At 45.0% G+C, this 19755-nt stretch overlaps 1 protein-coding gene across 6 annotated transcripts in view; it reads left to right on the plus strand.

Moving 5' to 3' along the window:
* The window catches only part of CUL9 (cullin 9), a 321162-nt gene extending 306504 nt beyond the window's left edge, over positions 1-14658 (plus strand). For all 6 annotated transcript variants that reach the window (XR_013623648.1, XM_068115286.2, XM_068115288.2 and 3 more), the window contains 3 exons: positions 10830-10918; positions 11691-11877; positions 14342-14658. Coding sequence is in view for 5 of the 6 variants with exons in the window: in XM_068115286.2 (XP_067971387.2) it covers positions 10830-10918; positions 11691-11877; positions 14342-14353 (288 nt within the window). In the remaining variant the exon portion in view is untranslated. The remainder of the gene's footprint in view (positions 1-10829; positions 10919-11690; positions 11878-14341) is intronic.
* Positions 14659-19755: the final 5097 nt, after the last annotated feature.

Below are 19755 nucleotides of genomic sequence, written 5' to 3' on the forward strand. Positions count from 1 at the left end.
TACATTTTGGCCGCTCGAGATTTTGAGCGCGCTATTCTCGCTTCAGGTCCGAATCTCGCTCCTGACACCAATTGTTACGGATACGGAGTACGGCTCTTCCCCCTTAGCAAGAGGTGGTTAGTCCCTTGTCTTGTTAAGCTGACCGTCTCCACTCCTGGCACTTGTAACGCTCTCCCGCGGGATGGAACGGATCAGGGTTATGGGTCCAGGGTTTACCCCGAATACCTTTATCCGTACCGCCGCAGAACAGGGAGGCAAGTACCGCTCGAACCCCGGTTTTAGATGTTATAATTGCCGAGCGGTTTTAGCAACCCGAAGTTCGAGTCGTTTAGCAAAGACTAACCCGATCCATATGCGTTGGCCGAATCGCGCCACGTACCCTCAATATGGAAACCTCTAAAGCGACCGAACGAGCATGAAGAGGAAGAAGAACGTAGGAAGAACAAATATTTATTACTAACTAATTATTTACAAGTCATCAAAAGAACCAAGGAGAAGGAAATAAACGAAAATAACTGGACAGAAAGAAGCAAGGAGACACAGTGCAAATGTTAGCTTACCTATTGCAGTCTTACTTAACCCCAGGGACAAGACAAAAGACAGACTACGAGCACACTTACACGGGGGATGATGGCAGGAACGAATGCTGGAGGTGGATGGCTGGAGGGAGAGGAAGGTCCAACGGGAACTGGGTCACGGGCAGGCCGGGAGCGGGCAGCCGCCGTTCCTCCGCGGCCACGGTCGGCACCGCCGTCAACGCCCAAGCTGCGGTCGTGCAAGCTGCCGCGGTACGAGCTCCGCCGGTTCAAGCTGCTGCTGCTGTTCGAGCTCCGCTGATTCAAGCTGCTCCTGCGTACCGCTGCGTCGCGTGCTCTCCAAAGGTTTATTATTGCTCATCCGCCACGTGCTCCCCAAGGGCTCATCTCTCATCTCCCTCCGTCTCTTTGGGGCGTCCCACCGCGGGTTATATATGCCACACCCTCAAACCTTCGCGAACCTCCTCGATGGTTCTCTCCACGCCCTCTCAAAGCCAAACCCCTCATCCTTGGTTGGTCGGCAAGGGCTGGCTCACTCCTCCTTTCGATGACGAGGGCGGAGACACGCCTTTCTTCTCCGAAACAGAGCATGTGGCAATGGCGGCAAATGCAGACAACCGCCCAATGCAGTTGGCAATGAAAGCTTTGGGATATAAAAGGGGATTCTAGCTTATTTAATTGATGCAACGCAATGAATTAGTGGACCACAGAGCCTTCAACTCCATAGAATAAGGAGATAACTATTTAAGAGGGTATATGATTGGCTTCGTGTATGTATATGGAGTAACTAAGGAGGACGACCTTTGACTTTTACACGCAACACGGAGGGTGATATTTACAACAATTCTCATGACACAACAATAAATAAAAACACAATTCTCAAATCCACAACAATATCATGGTTTTGGATCTGGGAAGACAAGAGATGGTTGTGAACAGCTGTTTTAAAGAGCTGGAGGGAGGAGTGGGATTGAAGAGAGTGAGGGAGTTTGTTCCAGAGGCGGGAGAAAAGAGAAATGAAGGAGTGAAGGTGAGCAGAGAGTCTTGATTTTGGCAATTTCAGCAGAAGAGGGTTGCTGGCAGATCTTGTGCGACCTGCTGGAATATTTGTGGGACAGAGCACAGACATAACTGGGGGGGCTAGGGCAGAGAGGAGTCGGTAGAAGACAGAAAGACCACCAAACTGCCTGCGGTGAGGGAGCGAAAGGCCCTGAGAGTTAGCTTCATCGCGGGAGATTCCAATGATTCTGAAAGCTTTGGTTTCAACAGCGTGAAGCCGAGCCAGGTGTGAGGCAGGAGCACCGGCCCAGAGGGGAGAGCAGTATTCCATTGAGCTGCGGATGAAAGTTGTGTATGTGGTGAGGAGCTCAGGTGTGCCAAGGAAGGACTTCGTATGATGGAGGATGCCCAGTCGACGACTGGCTTTGGAGGCCAGCTTGGAAATGTGGTTTTCCCAGGAAAGATCGTGGCAGATAGTGAGATCATGGCAAGCTCATGGCAACCCAAAATCTTGAGTGACAGAACTTCTTGGAGAGGATTGTTCAGAAAGTGGGTGGATGGGAGGGTTGTCCAAACGGTCTTTTCGGAGAGACAAAGTGAGAGTGTGAGATTTGTCAGGATTGAAAGACATGTTCCACTTGTTTGACCAGTCTGTGATTTTGTCCATGTCTGCAACGGGTGAGGAGGCTGCAGACTGCCGATCTGAGGGATGAGGTATGGAGCAGCAGAGAGTGGAGTCATCAGCAAAGAGATAGAGAGGATTTTCCAGAGAGTCGGAGAGATCATCGATGAAGACCAAAAAAACATGGGACCCAGAACACTGCCTTGGGGAACTCCAGCCTGAGCAGGAAGGGGAGATGAGAGAAATCCATTCAGGGCCACACGTTCACTACGACCAGAGAGGAAGTCCGCAAGCCATGCACGGAGGTTTCCATGGATACCATCGACCATAGGAGGAGAGTTTGGTGAGCAGAGCGGGGTGCCAGACCGTATCAAAGGCATGAGATATGTCAAGGGAGAGAGCTCTGATTTCCTGTTTGGCACTGAGGATTTCCATCTATTGTTGAGACAGCAGAAGCAACATGTCCAGAGTAGAGTGACCTGATCTGAAACCAAATTGATGATCCGAGATCAAGCCATTGGAGAAGAGGAAAGATTTTATATCCGTAGCAATGATGGATTCCATGACCTAGCTGATTATTGGAAGCAGGCTGATTGGTCTGTAGTAGCAAGGATCTGTTTTTGCATCTTTTTTGTGTAAAGTGGTAATGTTTGCTGATTTCCAAGCTGATGGAAGATGACGTTGGGCATATTAGAGGGTGAAGAGAACAGAGCGAGGGTGTGTGTGGTAGAGCAGGATTTTAGGACCCGTGGGCTGATGCCATCTGGTCCAGTTGCAGAATCAGAGTCGAGGATTGACAGAAACTTCTCCACCTTGTCGGGAGCGAAGGACACAGAGTCCAGGATCAGCTGGGTTCAACTGGGTATGGTGGGTACAGAGAGAGACGCTGTTGGGACACAATATTTTGAAGCAAACACAGAGTTGAGGCATTCAGCTTTTTCATGTGCGGTGTCGCCTGTGTCGCCATTTGAGGTAAGGGAGGGGATGGAGGGGGAACAAACATCAGAAACAGATGTGACCAGACGCCACCAGGATTTGGAGGAGGGAGACAGGTTTGAGAGTTCAGTCTTGAGAGTGGAGAGATATTGTTTCCTGGCTCTCTTGAGGGTACACACACCCTTTTTCCGAGCTTTTTGTAAGGAACTGAGATTTCCTTCAGTTGGATTTTCATTTCATGAGGCGACAGCGAGTTGTTTCTGGGCAACTGCCTCACCACAAGATTCCGTGTACCATGGACGGGAGGAAGGGTAAGACAACTGAAGACGAGTTGGGATAAATCTGTGCATGAGAGAGAGCAGTTTACTTTGGAAGAATTCCCAGGAAGAATTGATGTCAGAGGCAGTAGAGATGGGAGACCAGTCCAGATGATTGATGGCTGCTTGAAGACCGTGCCAGTTGGCCTGAGTGAAATGCCAGACTCGTCGACGCTGACGAGGCTCTCTGTGAATGGCCAGAGAGATGTCCACTTTAACAAGCACATGATCAGAAGAACCGATTGGAGCAGAAGAAGAGCAGCATACATTTTCAGGGAAGTTTGTCATAACCAGGTCTAGAAGAGAAGATGCTCCGTTGTATGGGATCCGGGTCGGGAAATTTACAGATTGTGTCAGTCCAAATGAGTCGCAGAAGTCCTTTGCTGAGATGCCATGGCTGGTGAGAGAGGAACCCACACCCAGCCAGCTGGCATGATGACAGTTGAAGTTGCCACATATGAGGAAGAGAGAGTTGGGATGAATGGATAGAAGTTGGTCCATGTTGTCAGACAGCGACATGTAAATGGAGTCATCCCTGTTTGAAGGACGGTACAGAACACATAGGAACAAAACGGGGGAGCGAAGGTGAAGTCGTAGCCAGAGGTACTCCTGGGGTTGGGGTGGAGAGAGGGCAGTGCAAGGAGAGTGAGGAAGAGAGTTTTTGATAAAGATAGCAACCCCACCACCAGGACGAGGCTCAGGTCTATCATACCAGAGGAGGGAGTAACCAGGAAGAGATATTAAGGAATCAGAGACATCTTGAAGGAGGAAAGTTTATGTTAAGCAGATTACGTCTGGATTGTCAGAAGCAACCTGTATGGAGAGATCAATCAGGTTTGAGGGAAGACCTCAGATGTTTGAGGTCCATACAGTTAAGGAGGAGGGTGGGGAGCATCAGATACAGGAGAGGAGAGGGGTAGGGTCAGATGAGGGGTGAGAGGGGAAGGTAGGGAGAGCTGTTGATGGTGTGTTGGAGATTGCAGGAGAGCTAGGAGAAGAGAGAGGAACTGGGGAGGAGGCAGCTTTGTGGATGGGTGAGAGGGGAAATTTGAAGAAGATTGGTGAGGGGGGAGGTTTGAGGGGAAGGGGTGATGAGGCAGATTTGTAGGGGAGGGGTGAGAAGGGAGTTTTGAAGGGGTGGGGTGATGGCAGAGATTTGAAGGGGAGGGGTGAGGGGAAATTTTTGAAGGGGAGGGGTGAGTGGGAATTTTGAAGGGGAGGGGTGAGGTGGGAATTTTGAAGGGGAGGGGTGAAGGGAATTTTGAAGGGGAGGGGCAAGGGTGGAGTTTTGAAGGGGAGGGGATAGTATGGAGTTTTGAAGGGGAGGGGTGATGTCGGAGTTTTGAAGGGGAGGGGATAGTATGGAATTTTGAAGGGGAGGGGTGATGTAGGAGTTTTGAAGGGGAGGGGATAGTATGGAATTTTGAAGGGGAGGGGTGATGTAGGAGTTTTGAAGGGGAGGGGATAGTATGGAGTTTTGAAGGGGAGGGGATAGTAGGGAGTTTTGAAGGGGAGGGGTGAGGGGAGATTTGAAGGGGAGGGGTGAGGGAGAGATTTGAAGGGGAGGGGATAGTAGGGAGATTTGAAGGGAAGGGGTGAGGGAGAGATTTGAAGGGGAGGGGATAGTAGGGAGTTTTGAAGAGGAGGTGAGATTTGGGAGTTTTGAAGAGGAGGAGAGATTTGGGAGTTTTGAAGGGGAGGGGTGAGATTTGAAGGGGAGGGGATAGTTGGGAGTTTTGAAGAGGAGGGGAGATTTCGGAGTTTTGAAGAGGAGGGGTGAGATTTGAAGGGGAGGGGATAGTAGGGAGTTTTGAAGGGGAGGGGTGAGGGAGACATTTGAAGGGGAGGGGATAGTAGGGAGTTTTGAAGAGGAGGGGAGATTTGGGAGTTTTGAAGGGGAGGGGTGAGATTTGGGAGTTTTGAAGGGGAGGGGTGAGATTTGAAGGGGAGGGGATAGTGGGGAGTTTTGAAGGGGAGGGGTGAGGGAGAGATTTGAAGGGGATGGGATAGTCGGGAGTTTTGAAGGGGAGGGGATAGTGGGGAGTTTTGAAGGGGAGGGGATAGTAGGGAGTTTTGAAGGGGAGGGGTGAGGGTGAGATTTGAAGGGGAGGGGATAGTGGGGAGTTTTGAAGGGGAGGGGATAGTGGGGAGTTTTGAAGGGGAGGGGATAGTAGGGAGTTTTGAAGGGGAGGGGTGAGGATGAGATTTGAAGGGGAGGGGATAGTCGGGAGTTTTGAAGGGGAGGGGTGAGGGTGAGATTTGAAGGGGAGGGGATAGTAGGGAGTTTTGAAGGGGAGGGGTGAGGGTGAGATTTGAAGAGGAGGGGATAGTAGGGAGTTTTGAAGGGGAGGGTGAGGGTGAGATTTGAAGGGGAGGGGTTAGTGGGGAGTTTTGAAGGGGAGGGGATAGTGGGGAGTTTTGAAGGGGAGGGGATAGTAGGGAGTTTTGAAGGGGAGGGGTGAGGATGAGATTTGAAGGGGAGGGGATAGTCGGGAGTTTTGAAGGGGAGGGGTGAGGGTGAGATTTGAAGGGGAGGGGATAGTAGGGAGTTTTGAAGGGGAGGGGTGAGGATGAGATTTCAAAGGGAGGGATGAGGAGGGAGTTTGGAAGGGGGGGGGGGAGTTGAGGTGAAGGTAGTGATGGAATGGGGGTAGGAAGGGAGGGGATATGGAGTGGGAGGCAGGTGTGTTTTATAAAATGAACGATTAATTAAATACAAACATCCATGCAAGTTGGGATCTTAAAATGCCCAAGTCGGATAAACGTTTGGAAACGTGAGAGGAGGGATGATATAAAGGCGAGTCTGGAGAATGTGGAAAGGAAGTGCTGTTCGTGTTGGTATGGTTGAAGGATTTATTCGAATAGAAAGGCTTGAAGAGGAAAACGAAGGGGATCGAACGTTTTCTGTCTCCTGTGCCCAAAGCACGGTGTGCTGGCCATTTTGCTTGGAGCACATTACTGGTGGTCAGTTGCTAATGTTCGTCCCTCAATGTTGCACAGCTAACACACGTGACTAATCTACATATTTACCCAATGGAGCATTTCACTGTGATGTTGCACTGCAATCGTGCTGCTGATGTCAGGCGGGTATTCTTTGTCTTGAAAAATGGAGACGCTTTCACTACATTGGACATTGCCGTTTCTGGCCTCTCCACGTGCATCACCGGCAGTTTTGGTTCAGCTATTACAGTTCAAAATCGAATCAAGCAATATTATCATTTATAAATGATAAAAGTAAAAGGTTGTCAGATGGGAGAAAGGGAAAAGCAAAGGGAATGTCACAGGCGAGGAGAGAAAGTAAAGTTTTTGGATGGAGAAGCTTTACTCATGAAATACAATAATGTGGTGAAGTAGGACTAAGGTGAGCCCATAAATTGATATTTTGCGCACTTACATGGAGATTGGAGATGTAGTCTTCCAATTTATTCGCTCTGCCACTGTAGGTGGGCGAAGGTTGTGTTTTCACCCATGTCATGTTTTTTCTTTTTCCCTTTCAAGTTAAAGGCTCCAGTCACAGACTATGAGTCGTCATAGAGGCCAGGCCTTAAATAAAAGAACTGCACAGATGGAGAAGTGAAGGAAGACGGAACAAGTGCAGATACATTCAAAGTACACTGCCCCATGCCAAATAAACAAGCCTTACGCCTAGGTCCCCCGTCGGTGAAGTGATGTGAGTTGACAAAGTGGAAGACGCAAGGCCGCCATCTTGGATTTTGACATGGCGACCCAATTTTCAATAGCGTTCTTCCTTATGCGTAAATACACCCACACACCAGATTAGAAGTTAGTAGTTCATTTATTTTTCAAGATATTCCGCTCACAAGGTTCAGACATACATGGCGGCGGCCATCTTGGATTTTGACGTGGCGACGCAATTTTCAATAGGGTTCTTCCATATGCCTAGTTGCACCCACACACCAAATTAGAAGTTAGTAGTTCGTTCATTTTTCCAAGATAGTGCTCACAAGGTTCAGACATATATATGGTGGCGGCCATCTTGGATTTTGACGTGGCGACCCCATTTTCAATAGCGTTCTTTCTTATGCGTAGATACACCCACACACCAGATCAGACGTTAGTAGTTAGTTTATTTTTTAAGATATTTCGCTCACAAGGTTCAGACATGTATATGGTGACGGCCATCTTGGATTGTGACGTGGCGACCCCATTTTCAATAGCGTTCTTCCTTATGCCGAGATACACCCACACAACAGATTAGAGGTTAGTAGTTCATTTATTTTTCAAGATATTCCGCTCACAATGTTCAGACATACATCGCGGTGGCCATCTTGGATTTTGACGTGGCGACCTAATTTTCAATAGGGTTCTTCCATATGCCGAGTTGCACCCTCACACCAAATTAGAATTCGGTCCTTCGCTTACGCACGTCCGCACGGATGGACGGACACACACACGGACGGAGGTGAAAACCATAGTCCCCCTTTCCCTCCGCGGTGCGACGGGGGACAATAAATAACGTGTCCTCCAGCACGTGGCTTCACTGAGGCGCCTTCAGCACCGGCGATGCCGCAGCGCAGCACATGGAGACGGAATTGGGAGGGAGCAGTGTTCAATAAATTTATTGATTAATTGCATAATGGAAATAAATAAATAATCGCTAAATAATTAATTTATTAATCAATTGGCTAATAGCATATCTAAACCACCACCGTTTCATCCGAATCTGCAACTTTTTGAAAATCAATTAGTTAACTAATTAATCGAAAAATAAATAACTAATCGATTAATCAATAAATCTAAAATACCCTTTACAGCCAAATCACTTGGTCACTGTCCTGTCCAAATATCAGCTTCCGAACTCAAAAGGTGCCTGAGATATTGTCCAGGCCAGACAACAAGGGCGCTGAGACCGAGCCTTGTGTAACTCCATCCTCGAGGTTGCGGGTTCTGCTGCTTTGTCCTTTAAGGTTGACACTGAAGCAGCGGTTGGAGATCAAGACTGGCTAAAGTGGACTAGGTGGTGGTCCCGTCGTATCTCGTGTAGGTTTAGCAGCAGATCACGGCGCCAGACTGTCATAGTGTCATATGCTGAAGACGAGGCGAAGAAGACACCCCACATTTCTGGTTTGAATCAAAGTCGGTCTCCATAATGTCAATTCCAGCTCAATCCGATCTTCAGTGCTATGATTCTTTTCTACCTCAACAAGTGGTTCTATCCTGATAAGGATAAGCCTCCCAAGTACCTTAAACAATGAATGAACAACGTTTAATATAGGCCTGCAACTCTTTAGGATGTCTCTGGGCTTATTGGCTTTTTGGGAGGCTGCAACTTTGGCCCTCTTCCAGAGCTTTGGAATCCTGAGTGAGGAAAGGCAGTAAGACGTGAAGCACTTATGCCAGAGTAATCAGCAAGACCTGGAATTCTTCAACTGCTCTACATTAATGTAATCATGTCTGGTTGCTTTTCCCACGTTTCAGCCTTTCCAGGGCAAACTTGAATTCCTCTGTACTGAAGTCCACAGCAAATCCACGGCCACTAGATCCACTGGAGTGAGTCAAGTCAATGGTTGATACTGCTTCCTGCCATCTGGATCTGCAGGCGTCATCTAGTCTAGACCTAAGTTAGGAAGCAGCAGCGCTCACCTCTTCATTGTTCGTGTAGCAGTCTTGACAGCGTTGTGCAAATGCTCACATTCAGGATCCCATCCAGGAATGTATACATACTTTCAATGGCCGTGAAGATGCACCTCTTGGAAATTGCCAGGATCGATTGGCAAAAGGCAGACAAGTACACATCAACGTCCTCAGAGTCAGGAGCAGGGAGGGTGACTACTGCTTTTGTTGTTAGATTGTATTACATTCCCCAATCAGCTTTTCTGAAGTTCCGATGCTTAGCAGGTAAAGTAGTAGAAGTGGGAGCATACTTGATGTGAACCGCCGGTGGTGAGGGTTTGAGAAACACGGTCCTTTGAGAGGTGGGTGAGGAGTTACCCTTCTACCAGGCAAGATCAGGGTTGGTGTGGCTTCCGCAGCAGCTTGAGTAGAAAGTCGTAGGTTATCATCTATAAAAAGCAACTGGAGGTCAGATTGGGAGTCCCAATCACACAAGGTTTCACCGTCAGTTGATGAGTAGTTATATCCCCATTCAGTATGTGGGCAATTTAAATCACTAGCAATGAATATTGGAGAAGTAACGAGGTGCAAATGCTTGATGTGGAGGAGGAGTCGGGGTGGCTTATACATGTTGGAAACATTAAAGCCCTGAACGTAGATTGTGTGCCAATGGAGTTGAGCATCACGGTGTGACGCAGACACAACTTTGACATCAGTGACGGTATACTTTACATAGGTTGCGAGGCCATGACATGATGTCAACTGGGGGTGAAAGCAGCCAGTTGGTAGCCTGAGAGAGTATCTTTACTTTCATCACATGTGTGCACTCCTTGAAGGAGGATGATGAGCATATCACGAGATGAGGCTATTTTAAGCAGCACTTCCTTTTAGGTGGAGTCAATCCCTCCACATTCAGTTGGAAAATACCAGTAGCACAGGCATTCGGGGTACCGCAGTTGCAGAAGGGGTATGAATATCTCACAACCACAAAGAGCATCGCAAAATGTAGTAACGTATATCTTTACTCGGAGAATTCCAGAATGATAACCCGTCGGGTGATTAAAAGCCTTGCAGGGTGAACTACGATTAGGTCAGTTGTCATGTCACCTCCCTCCCCTCCCCCCAACCTCCTATTCCCTCCGAGTTAAAGGTCAAAGTCAAATAGCGGCCTGAAAAAATAACAAATTATTTGTCATCGCTCAATATTGCCAATATGGACTCTCAAAGACCTCTTAGGCTTTGAAGATGTTCTTGCATCATAATAGTGTTCTTGCACTGAAGTTGTGCACCTGATATTTGATTGGTGTCCTTGACCTTTTTTTTTCAGATTGTGACCTAATTAATAAAAACCACCTGAATAATTTTCCACCGATTTTCATGATGTTGAGTTTTATGGATAGATTGTAGATGACTACACAATTTTCTTCATTTACACTCCATCCCTTAATGTCGAAGGTCAAGGTCACAGGGCAGTCCAAACAAAATATGCCATCATTGGATTGTGGGCCAAGGCTAAGTCACAGGTAATCGCCAAAGGTAAGCCAGGAGAGGCTTACCCTAGGGCAATCGCTTTGTGATCGCAGATGTGTAGTTATTTAAATGTTATTGTGTCTCGAAATGTTGTATTTGTACGTATTTATTACAATTTATTTTGCATTCATGAAACTGATCATAACTTTCATGAAAAATCCCCAAAAAATTGAAAGTCAAACCCAAGAGATGAGCTCAGAGGCAAGCATGTTCAACATGAGAGATGAGCTCTTTCAGTCCCTGTCCAATTTTCCTATCATTGGTGTCAATTGTGATCTTTTATCTGATGCTGATTTCACCTTCGGTTTTCCACAGGACTTCCGCATCGGTGTACAAGCCAATGGAGATATTTTGGAGCAACAGGACGGCAATGAGAAAAAAGAACTGAACGGCACCAACTGCAGGCCAGGATAAAATACATGTCATGTGATAATTCTGGCACACTGTTTGATCATTTCATGCATGACAAAGGCCAAGATGTGTCACCTTACCTGTAATAACTGCCAACTGCCATAACATTGTGCATTTGTTTTATGCATTATCTCAGGCTAAAGGAGGAGAGTATAAGTTTATTGTACTAAAAACTAGCATTGCAGGAGTGCGCTGGTAACTGGTACGGACGAAGTGGGGACATTTATAGAGGACAAATTCAAGTAACACTCAGTTGGACTGCCAAAGACCCGTAACCTCTGTCTTTTTTTATTCATTGGATTTTGCGTAATAAAACTCAAAAGACCGACTTAATCAAACAGAAGACCAAATACTACAGTGGAGTCATCAGAAGGAACCCGAATAAGTAAAGAGCAAAGATGGAATCAAGAGGAACCTGCATGTTATTCAGGTTTCAGCTGCCACTCCTCTACCCACTTAGTCTTAGATCTGTGAGCTATATGTAATTTCTCATACGCAAAAAAAGAAAAAAACCTGCACCTTCCTCTTTGTGCATGCTTGGAGGTAGTCAGGCAGCTGTGAGTGGAAGGAAATCTGGATGCTGCTAACTTTGCTCAGTTTCAGTCCCTGTCCAATTTTTTTTTTTTTTTTTGTAAATCCTTTTTCCTTGCAAAATGCATTTTAAAACGTCATGGCAGTTTACATTTTCACCCATCTATTAAGCTTTTTATCATTAATTGAAACATTAGTCGGAGAAGTGGAAAGTGGAATTTTATTTATTTGCAGATCTAATGGGCTGGAGGAGCGGGAGGCATGTGAGAGTGATGCCACTTGGACGGCGGAGTGTGAATACGAGGAGGAAAGTGAAGATGGCAGTGAAGATGTTGATGATGATGATGATGATGATCATGATGATGATGATGATGATGATGATCACGACGGTGAAGATCCAAATGTATCTTATCTAGATGAGGTATGTTTGTGTATTTATTATATCAATTTGTTGTTTTCTTGGGAATGTTATTTTTTGAGGTTTTGAAGATGCAATTAATAATTTTAGATGCACATGAGGAAAAATAAGCTATGTTGATGAGTTTGCATTTTATAAACCCACATAAAATATTATATCGAATATTTTAATGTTGAAATCAACAAAGACTTCAAAAGGAAATTATAAATATTTTTAGAGATTGTCTCAAATAGCATAATTTCATAAAATATCCCAAATTTCAATAAGAGCCAGCAAAATAAAGTTGTAATACAAGAATAAGAAAAAAAAACAATTTGTAATTAAAAGAGGCACAAAGCGTTCCTCCCTTTATAAACTACATGACCAAAAGTATGCGGACACCCCTTCTAATTAGTGGATTCAGCTGTTTCAACCACACCCATTGCTGACAGGTATATATAATCAAGCAAACAGCCATGCCATCTCCATAGACAAACATTGGCAGGAGAATGGGCTGTACTTAATAGCTCAGTGACTTTCAACGTGGCACCGTCATAGGATGCCACCTTTCCAACAAGTCAGTTCGTCAAATTTCTGCCCTGCTAGAGCTGACTCGGTCAACTGTAAGTGATATTATTGTGAAATGCAAACGTCTGGGAGCAACAACAGCTCAGCCGCTAAGTGGTAGGCCCCACAAGCTCACAGAACGGCACTGCTGAGTGCTGAAGCATGTAAAAATCGTCTGTCCTCGGTTGCAACACTCACTACTGAGTTCCAAACTGCCTCTGGAAGCAACGTCAGCACAACAACTGTTCGTCGGGAGCTTCATGAAATGGGTTTTCATGGCTGAGCAGCCGCACACAAGCCTAAGATCACCATGCGCAATGCCAAGCGTCGGCTAGAGTGGTGTAAAGCTCTCTGCCATTGGACTCTGGAGCAGTGGAAATGCGTTCTCTGGAGTGATGAATCACGCTTCACCATCTGGCAGTCCAATGCACGAATCTGGGTTTGGCGGATGCCAGGAGAACGCCACCTGCCTGAATGCAGAGTGCCGACTGTAAAGTTTGGTGGAGGAGGAATAATGGTCTGGGGCTGTTTTTCATGGTTTGGGCTCGTCCCCTTAGTTCCAGTGAAGGGAAATCCTAACGCTACAGCATACAATGACATTCTAGACGACTGTGTGCTTCCAACTTTGTGGCAACAGTTTGGGGACGGCCCTTTCCTGTTTCCGCATTACAATGCCCCCGTGCACAAAGTGAGGTCCATACAGAAATGGTTTGTCGAGATCAGTGTGCAAGAACTTGACTGGCCTGCACAGAGCCCTGAGCTCAACCCCATCAATCACCTTTGGGATGAATTGGAACGCTGAAAGCGAGCCAGGCCTAATCGCCCAACATCAGTGCCCGACCTCACGAATGCTCTTGTGGCTGAATGGAAGCAAATCCCCGCAGCAATGTTCCAACATCTAGTGGAAAGCCTTCCGAGAAGAGTGGAGGCTGTTATCGCAGCAAAGGGGTGGACCAACTTCATATTAATTCCCATGATTTTGGAATGAGATGTGTGATGTTTGGTTGTCCACATACTTTTGGTCATGTCGTGTATAAGGGATCGTTTCTCTGTATGCAGCTTTAACATGGGAAGTGAAAATACGTTTCTCAGCTTCTACTGGATGAAATCAGCTGCAAATTTCACCAGTAAATACTTTGTACGTCGAGGTAATATGTTCCAAATTTCAGCAACGTCTGCTTCCGCATTCTTGAGTTTTATTAAGAAAATCCTCGGATTCACGATTGTGTCTGTCCGTCCATCCGCCCAAAATGTGTTGGTGCTCATATCTCAAAGGCTATACATTGAAACTAGCTCAAACTTGGCATATACATTGGTTAATACACCTAATTAATGGCTTTCAAAACAAATTCCACCTAAGTGTCATAGTTTTTCCTTTAAAATTATTTATATATATATATCTTCTTCAGAAAAATGCCAGGGACATAGAAAAAGCCCCTTTATATGCTATGTGCCATGTTGCAAACTATAACAAAGAAGGGACAATCCATAGCTTGTAGAAAATGCCAAACAATATAAAATAAGGGACATTCAAAAAATCTCCTGGGCATGCTGGACTACCCTTGTGTTCTTCGGAGGAACCAAGTAATGCTCTAGAAAAGTTCAAATAAAGGGGTGTCAATTTGATTCATACAGCTGCATGCAGAAGTAAATATATTTTATTTGCGAGGTGTAGGGCAACCCTTTAAGTATACATGACTATACATTAGGTATTACACATGACTCAAGTTGCCCACAAAATTTGGTCATTTTATCACCAAATGCACATCTTCTGTGAATATTTCAGCGAAGCAGTTGCATTCTCACCTAAGAGCTTTTTTTTTTGCGATGAAACTTTGATCTTCTCTCCCACTTTCTCACTCGCCCCCTCCCCCTTTTCCCCCTCCCTCCTCCCCGCTCCCATACCCCAAATGTTTCCTAGGATGAAGTTTGAAGTTACCTATTCATGGAACCATGTACATGATTGTGGAAATATATTTGAACTTGATGCACAATTTTGTCCTGTTTTGTTTTTGCATCATAAATATGACAAACATGAAGTGGCTGTTTGCATTTTGGGGATCCTGATTTTTTGCAATGAGAATGTTGTTGAATGGCTGCTGGCCATATCCTGCCTTATACACACACATTGCTGTGTGTGTGATCTGTATGTTTGATAGCACGTGGTGTGCATTCCCCTGAATACCCGTCAAGGTGCGTATAAACGGACAATAAAGCCACATGTCCTTCAATTGTTAACTTGTAGTGTGTTTGTGATTTGATCATGAGCCCTTGCTGCAACAACACAAGGCAACAATTTTAGAGAATGCCTGTAGCTGAGTTGCCACAAAATATTCTTATTTGGGTATGAGTCATTCTAAGTCTATATATCCAGGCATGAGATACAAAAAGAAAATTTTTTTTTTTTTTTTTTTTTTTGTATACTGAATCGAGGCTCGTGAAAGAGCTGACATTTATTTCACAAACAAATCAACCAGACAAACAAAATATATAAAAAGAGGGAGTGGAAGACAAGAGAAGGGGAAGCACACAAACATTTGAGGGCACACAACATTTAAGAGCAGGGAGATGTGTGGGAGGGAGAGGGCTTGGGGGGAGGGGGGTGGCAGAAGTATCAAACACAAGGACACCAAGGACTTCCAGGACAGAAGTTGGTATTTCAAAAAAGTGGAATTGGGGTGAAATTAGCGGGGATAGAAAAGATCAAGGTTTTGGATGGGGGAAGATAAGAGATGGTGGTGATCAGCTGTTTTAAAGACCGGGAGGGTGGAGTGGGATTGAAGAGAGTGAGGGAGTTTGTTCCAGAGGCGGGAGAAAAGAGGAATGAAGGAGTGAAGGTGAGCAGAGAGTTGATTTTGGCAGTTTAACCATAAGAGGGTTGCAGGCAGATCTTGTGCGACCTGTAGGAATATTTGCTGGACAGAGCCCAGAGAGAGCTGGGGGGGCAAGGCCAGAGAGGAGTCGGTAGAAGACGGAAAGACCACCAACCTGCCTGCGGTGAGTGAGTGAAAGGCCCTTGGAGTTAGCTTCATCGCGGGAGATTCCAATGATTCTGAACGTTTTGGTTTCAACAGCGTGAAGACGAGCTATGTGTGAGGCAGGTGCACCAGCCCAGAGGGGAGAGCAGTATTCCATTGAGCTGCGGATGAAAGCCTTGTATGTGGTGAGGAGCTCAGGTGTGCCGAGGAAGGACTTCGCACGACGGAGGATGCCCAGTCGGCGACTGGCTTTGGAGGCCAGATTTGAAATGTGATTTTCACAGGAAAGATCATGGCAGATAGTGAGACCCAAAAGCTTGAGTGACAGAACTTCTTGGAGAGGATTATTCAGAAAGTGGATGGGAGGGTTGTCCAGTCGGTCTTTTCGGAGAGACATCGTAAGAGTGTGAGATTTGTCAGGATTGAAAGACACGTTCCACTTGTTTGCCCAGTCTGTGATTTTGTCCAGGTCTGCAGAGAGCGAGGAGGCTGCAGACTGCCGATCTGAGGGATGAAGAATGGAGCGACAGAGAGTAGAGTCATCAGCAAAGAGATAGAGAGGATTTTCAAGAGAGTCAGAGAGATCATTGATGATCTGTAATAATGTAAGCTTATTGAAAAATTTGTCATTGACAAACCATGAGGGTTTACCAAAAACTATGAAGTTTGTCGAAAAAATAAAAGATCTCTCGGCAGGGCAGCACCAATCCGAGCCATTGACGAGTGCAAATTACTTGGATTGAAAAGCATGATTTTATGACAATGTTTACAAAATGAAGCTTTGCACCCTTTAAGTGAAAACCGAGCAGATTACTCGACTCACCCATTGGCTGGGTCACGTTTGCGAATTGCTTGCTGAAAAAAGCATGGTCTGTATTTTGCAAGGAGACACTATATACTTGCGTGGTGTGCACCTCAAATGTTTTAGATGATCGCAAGGTCTGAACTCAAAAGAGTATGTTCCAAAGATAGTCCACACCATAGTAGTCCGAAGGGATTGAAAGGGTCTAATCTCTGAAGGATGTGCAAATGGTCTAAAAACACTCAGGGGTCCAAGATGTTGTTGAAGAACAGGTTTGTGTGCATAAACAAAGCCATGAACACTTGTAAATATTTTAATAACACTGGGAAAATACTCATTCGGTTACAACAGAAATACATTATATATACACAAAGAATTAAGTTAAGCACCCCCCCCCCCCCCCCCCGTTTTTTTACAACCTCGCACATTACAAGTTTGTTGTCGTCAAAACAGTGTAATATACCCATGATATTGCTATATTTTCTGGAGAAGTGATATTATGGTCACATAAAAACATAACAATCATGCCGTTTTCAATATTTTATTCTGAATAATTTAAGGTGAAATTTTTTGGGAATTTTAGGCATATTCTCACCTCAATTTAAGTATGGAGCTATAGGTCCATCACGGACAGTGTGGATGACGTTTATGTTTTCTAACGTACAGTCATTGTTCTGAGAAGACCTCTAGCGATCTTTGCGTCAATAACGTGTGTAGGACCCACGTGATCGGATCACTGACTCAACCAATCACTTTTTTTCACTTTGATCACTCAATTTCATCAATGGATAATTGCTAATGTCATACCAATCATTATTTGATCTCACATACCTTAGAATATATGCCAATGTATACATATACACAAAGAATATATATTAGGGGGTGCTTACCTTAATTCGTTGTGTAGGGGTGCTTAACTTAATTCTTTGTGTATATATATCAAACTCTCACAGCACAGGACCCGGGTCGAAATGAGCATTCTTCCCCGATTGAGCGAACTTAGCTCAATTTATATCATTCAGAACAATAGGGGAATGATGATTGGGTCTTCACAGTAGGAGGGGGTAAGGGGGAGGAAATCGGGGGGCGCGGGATTCTGATAAGGGATTAGGGAGGGGTAGATCTTGGGGACGGGGATCACTGATTAGGAAGCAAGAAGTCGGGAGGGAATTGATCGGGGGCTCAGAAACCTTGACAGCCATTATCTTCTCAGTGGTAACTTGATGAGAGAAGAAGTTTTGTCGTTGTTTCACAAACCTTATCCCTAACTTAGTGTTTGCTCATGAAAGATATGTATATATTTCCATCACGAGTCAATCGTCGAGTCACACCAAAGTCTGAGTTATACTCTTGAATTCCGAAGTTTGTAATACACAGAAATACACACATCTTGATAATATAATTACTCCTTCTCTACAAGATCATTATGAACTACAGCATAGTATTATTAAGATTCATCAAAGAACTAAACTATTTCTATCTCATTAACAATTCATTCAAGTTTATTGTCATTGCAATACATTTTATGAATTAAGAGGACCAGGGACAGGTTTGAATTTGAATGCCTGTGATAACTCGCCTACTCCTGGCTTGTAGAAGTCTTGATATTTCTACATTTTCTCATTTTTTGTTTTTGTTTGAATGAAGCAATTAATTTAAACAACAATTACCTTGACCAAGGCTGTCATCCAATTGCAGTTGATCTGCCTTTTCACACAGCGTGAGTGGGCAGATGGTGCAGATGAGATGTTGCTTGGTCATGCAAACGATGCCAGGTGTGGGCCTGATTTTTTGTATACTGAATCGAGGCTCGTGAAAGAGCTAAGCAAGGACAAGGGAAAGCAAGGACTTGGTTCCTTGGTCGTCGATGGAGTAATGACATCCAGCCCAAGCATCCAGTAGGAGTAGAAATGCCCTTGACTGTTGACATGAATTCCCATTTGGCAGCTGCCTCAATGGGTCTTCCAGGCACTGAACTGAAGCAGGTGGTCACTCTTAGCTCATGCATAACAGTGTGGTTCAGACGAAAGGTCACATGACCCCCGTGGTGATGGTGAACATCATTTCTCCAAATCTTCCAGAGGATGGTACCTTTGCCATACTTCGGAGGGATGTGTATGCCAAATTAACCCCTTCTTTGGCCAGATTTACTGCTCGTAGCTCTTCCCAATGCAGGTATCACTTCATTTAAGCTGGTCTTTCCATTTCCATATCTGAATCTGCTCTCGATACACTCTGAATCAGATAGAGTGAGTACACCTTAACATTAACTTACCGTGCTCTAACTGATCATGTTTATGTTATTACAGCTTCATATTCAACAGTTTGCTGTTTTCCTTTGACACATTCAAAGATTATAGTTTCATATATATCACAAAGACATAAGGTCCAACATCAAATGTATATTTATAATGACAAAACACCAGATGTGTTTAACTCAGATATCTCCAACCTTCTGATTCATTATTTGACAATTTAAAATTATGTGGTCCTTGTCATACAAATCAATGAGGAATGTAATCACTATCTTACCTTCTATATCAACAATTTTCCTTTTATTATTACCAAACAGGTATAAAATGAGTCCTTCATATATCTCACAAATGCTTAACTCATGCATCTTTCTATAATTCACCAAATGTCCATCCGTCCGTCTGTCTGTCTGTCCGTCCGTTCGAAGGTACCCCAAAAATGGCTGAACCGATCGCAACGATATTTTGGGTGGGTAATCCTCAGACCCCCTGGAGTAAAATAGGCTATGTTGTTTTTCCAATTTTTCCAGGTTTTCCAATTTTCCAGTTTTTCCAAACACGATGGAATTATATTTAACGATATGAACAGTGATGTGGCTTTTGTTGAAATTCTAAGTACCAGGAGAGAGTATATCTACTCCTGACGAACTCTTTCTACAGACTTGGCATTTAATATGGAATTTTTTTTTTTTTCTTGACTTGGGTTTACTTTCTGAACTCGGTATATCAATCTGGTGAGTTTCTTTTACGCTTCGGTGATTTCTTTGTTAAAAGAACCATGTCACTGATTGTCTGTCGCAGCAAGAAGTCAATAACAGGATTATATCACAGGTGGCTTGACAAAATGTACGGACAGGTACATTTGACGATTGGCTTCACAATCGGGTATATAAGGGTTGTTGTGTTCTGTATTAGTGGAAAACAACTGCTGCACGTCTACAAAGGTTATTGCCGCTTCCCCTGGAGATGGTCCGTCAACTCGACAATGCTGTTTGTCATTTAGTGGTGGCTTTACGAAATTCCGGCATGAAACAGCGTGCTATTGCTCGGCAGTATGGCATCACTCAAGGTCAGATGTCAAAGATCCTGAAACGAAATGCTCAGAGGGGTGTCCCCGCAGTACCGAGGTGAGGACGTCCCCGCAGAACCACAAGGAGGGATGATCGCCAGCTGCACCGGTTAGTCCGCAATGGCCGTACCAAGTCAGCTAATCGGCTTAGGGCTGAGTGGCAGCAACTGACAAATGTGCCTGTATTCAGAAGGCGAGTCAACCAATGACTGGTTCAAGCAGGCTATTGTGCAA

Source organism: Myxine glutinosa, chromosome 5, assembly GCF_964187855.1.
Source record: "Myxine glutinosa chromosome 5, kmMyxGlut1.1, whole genome shotgun sequence".
Classification (NCBI taxonomy): Eukaryota; Metazoa; Chordata; class Myxini; order Myxiniformes; family Myxinidae; genus Myxine; species Myxine glutinosa.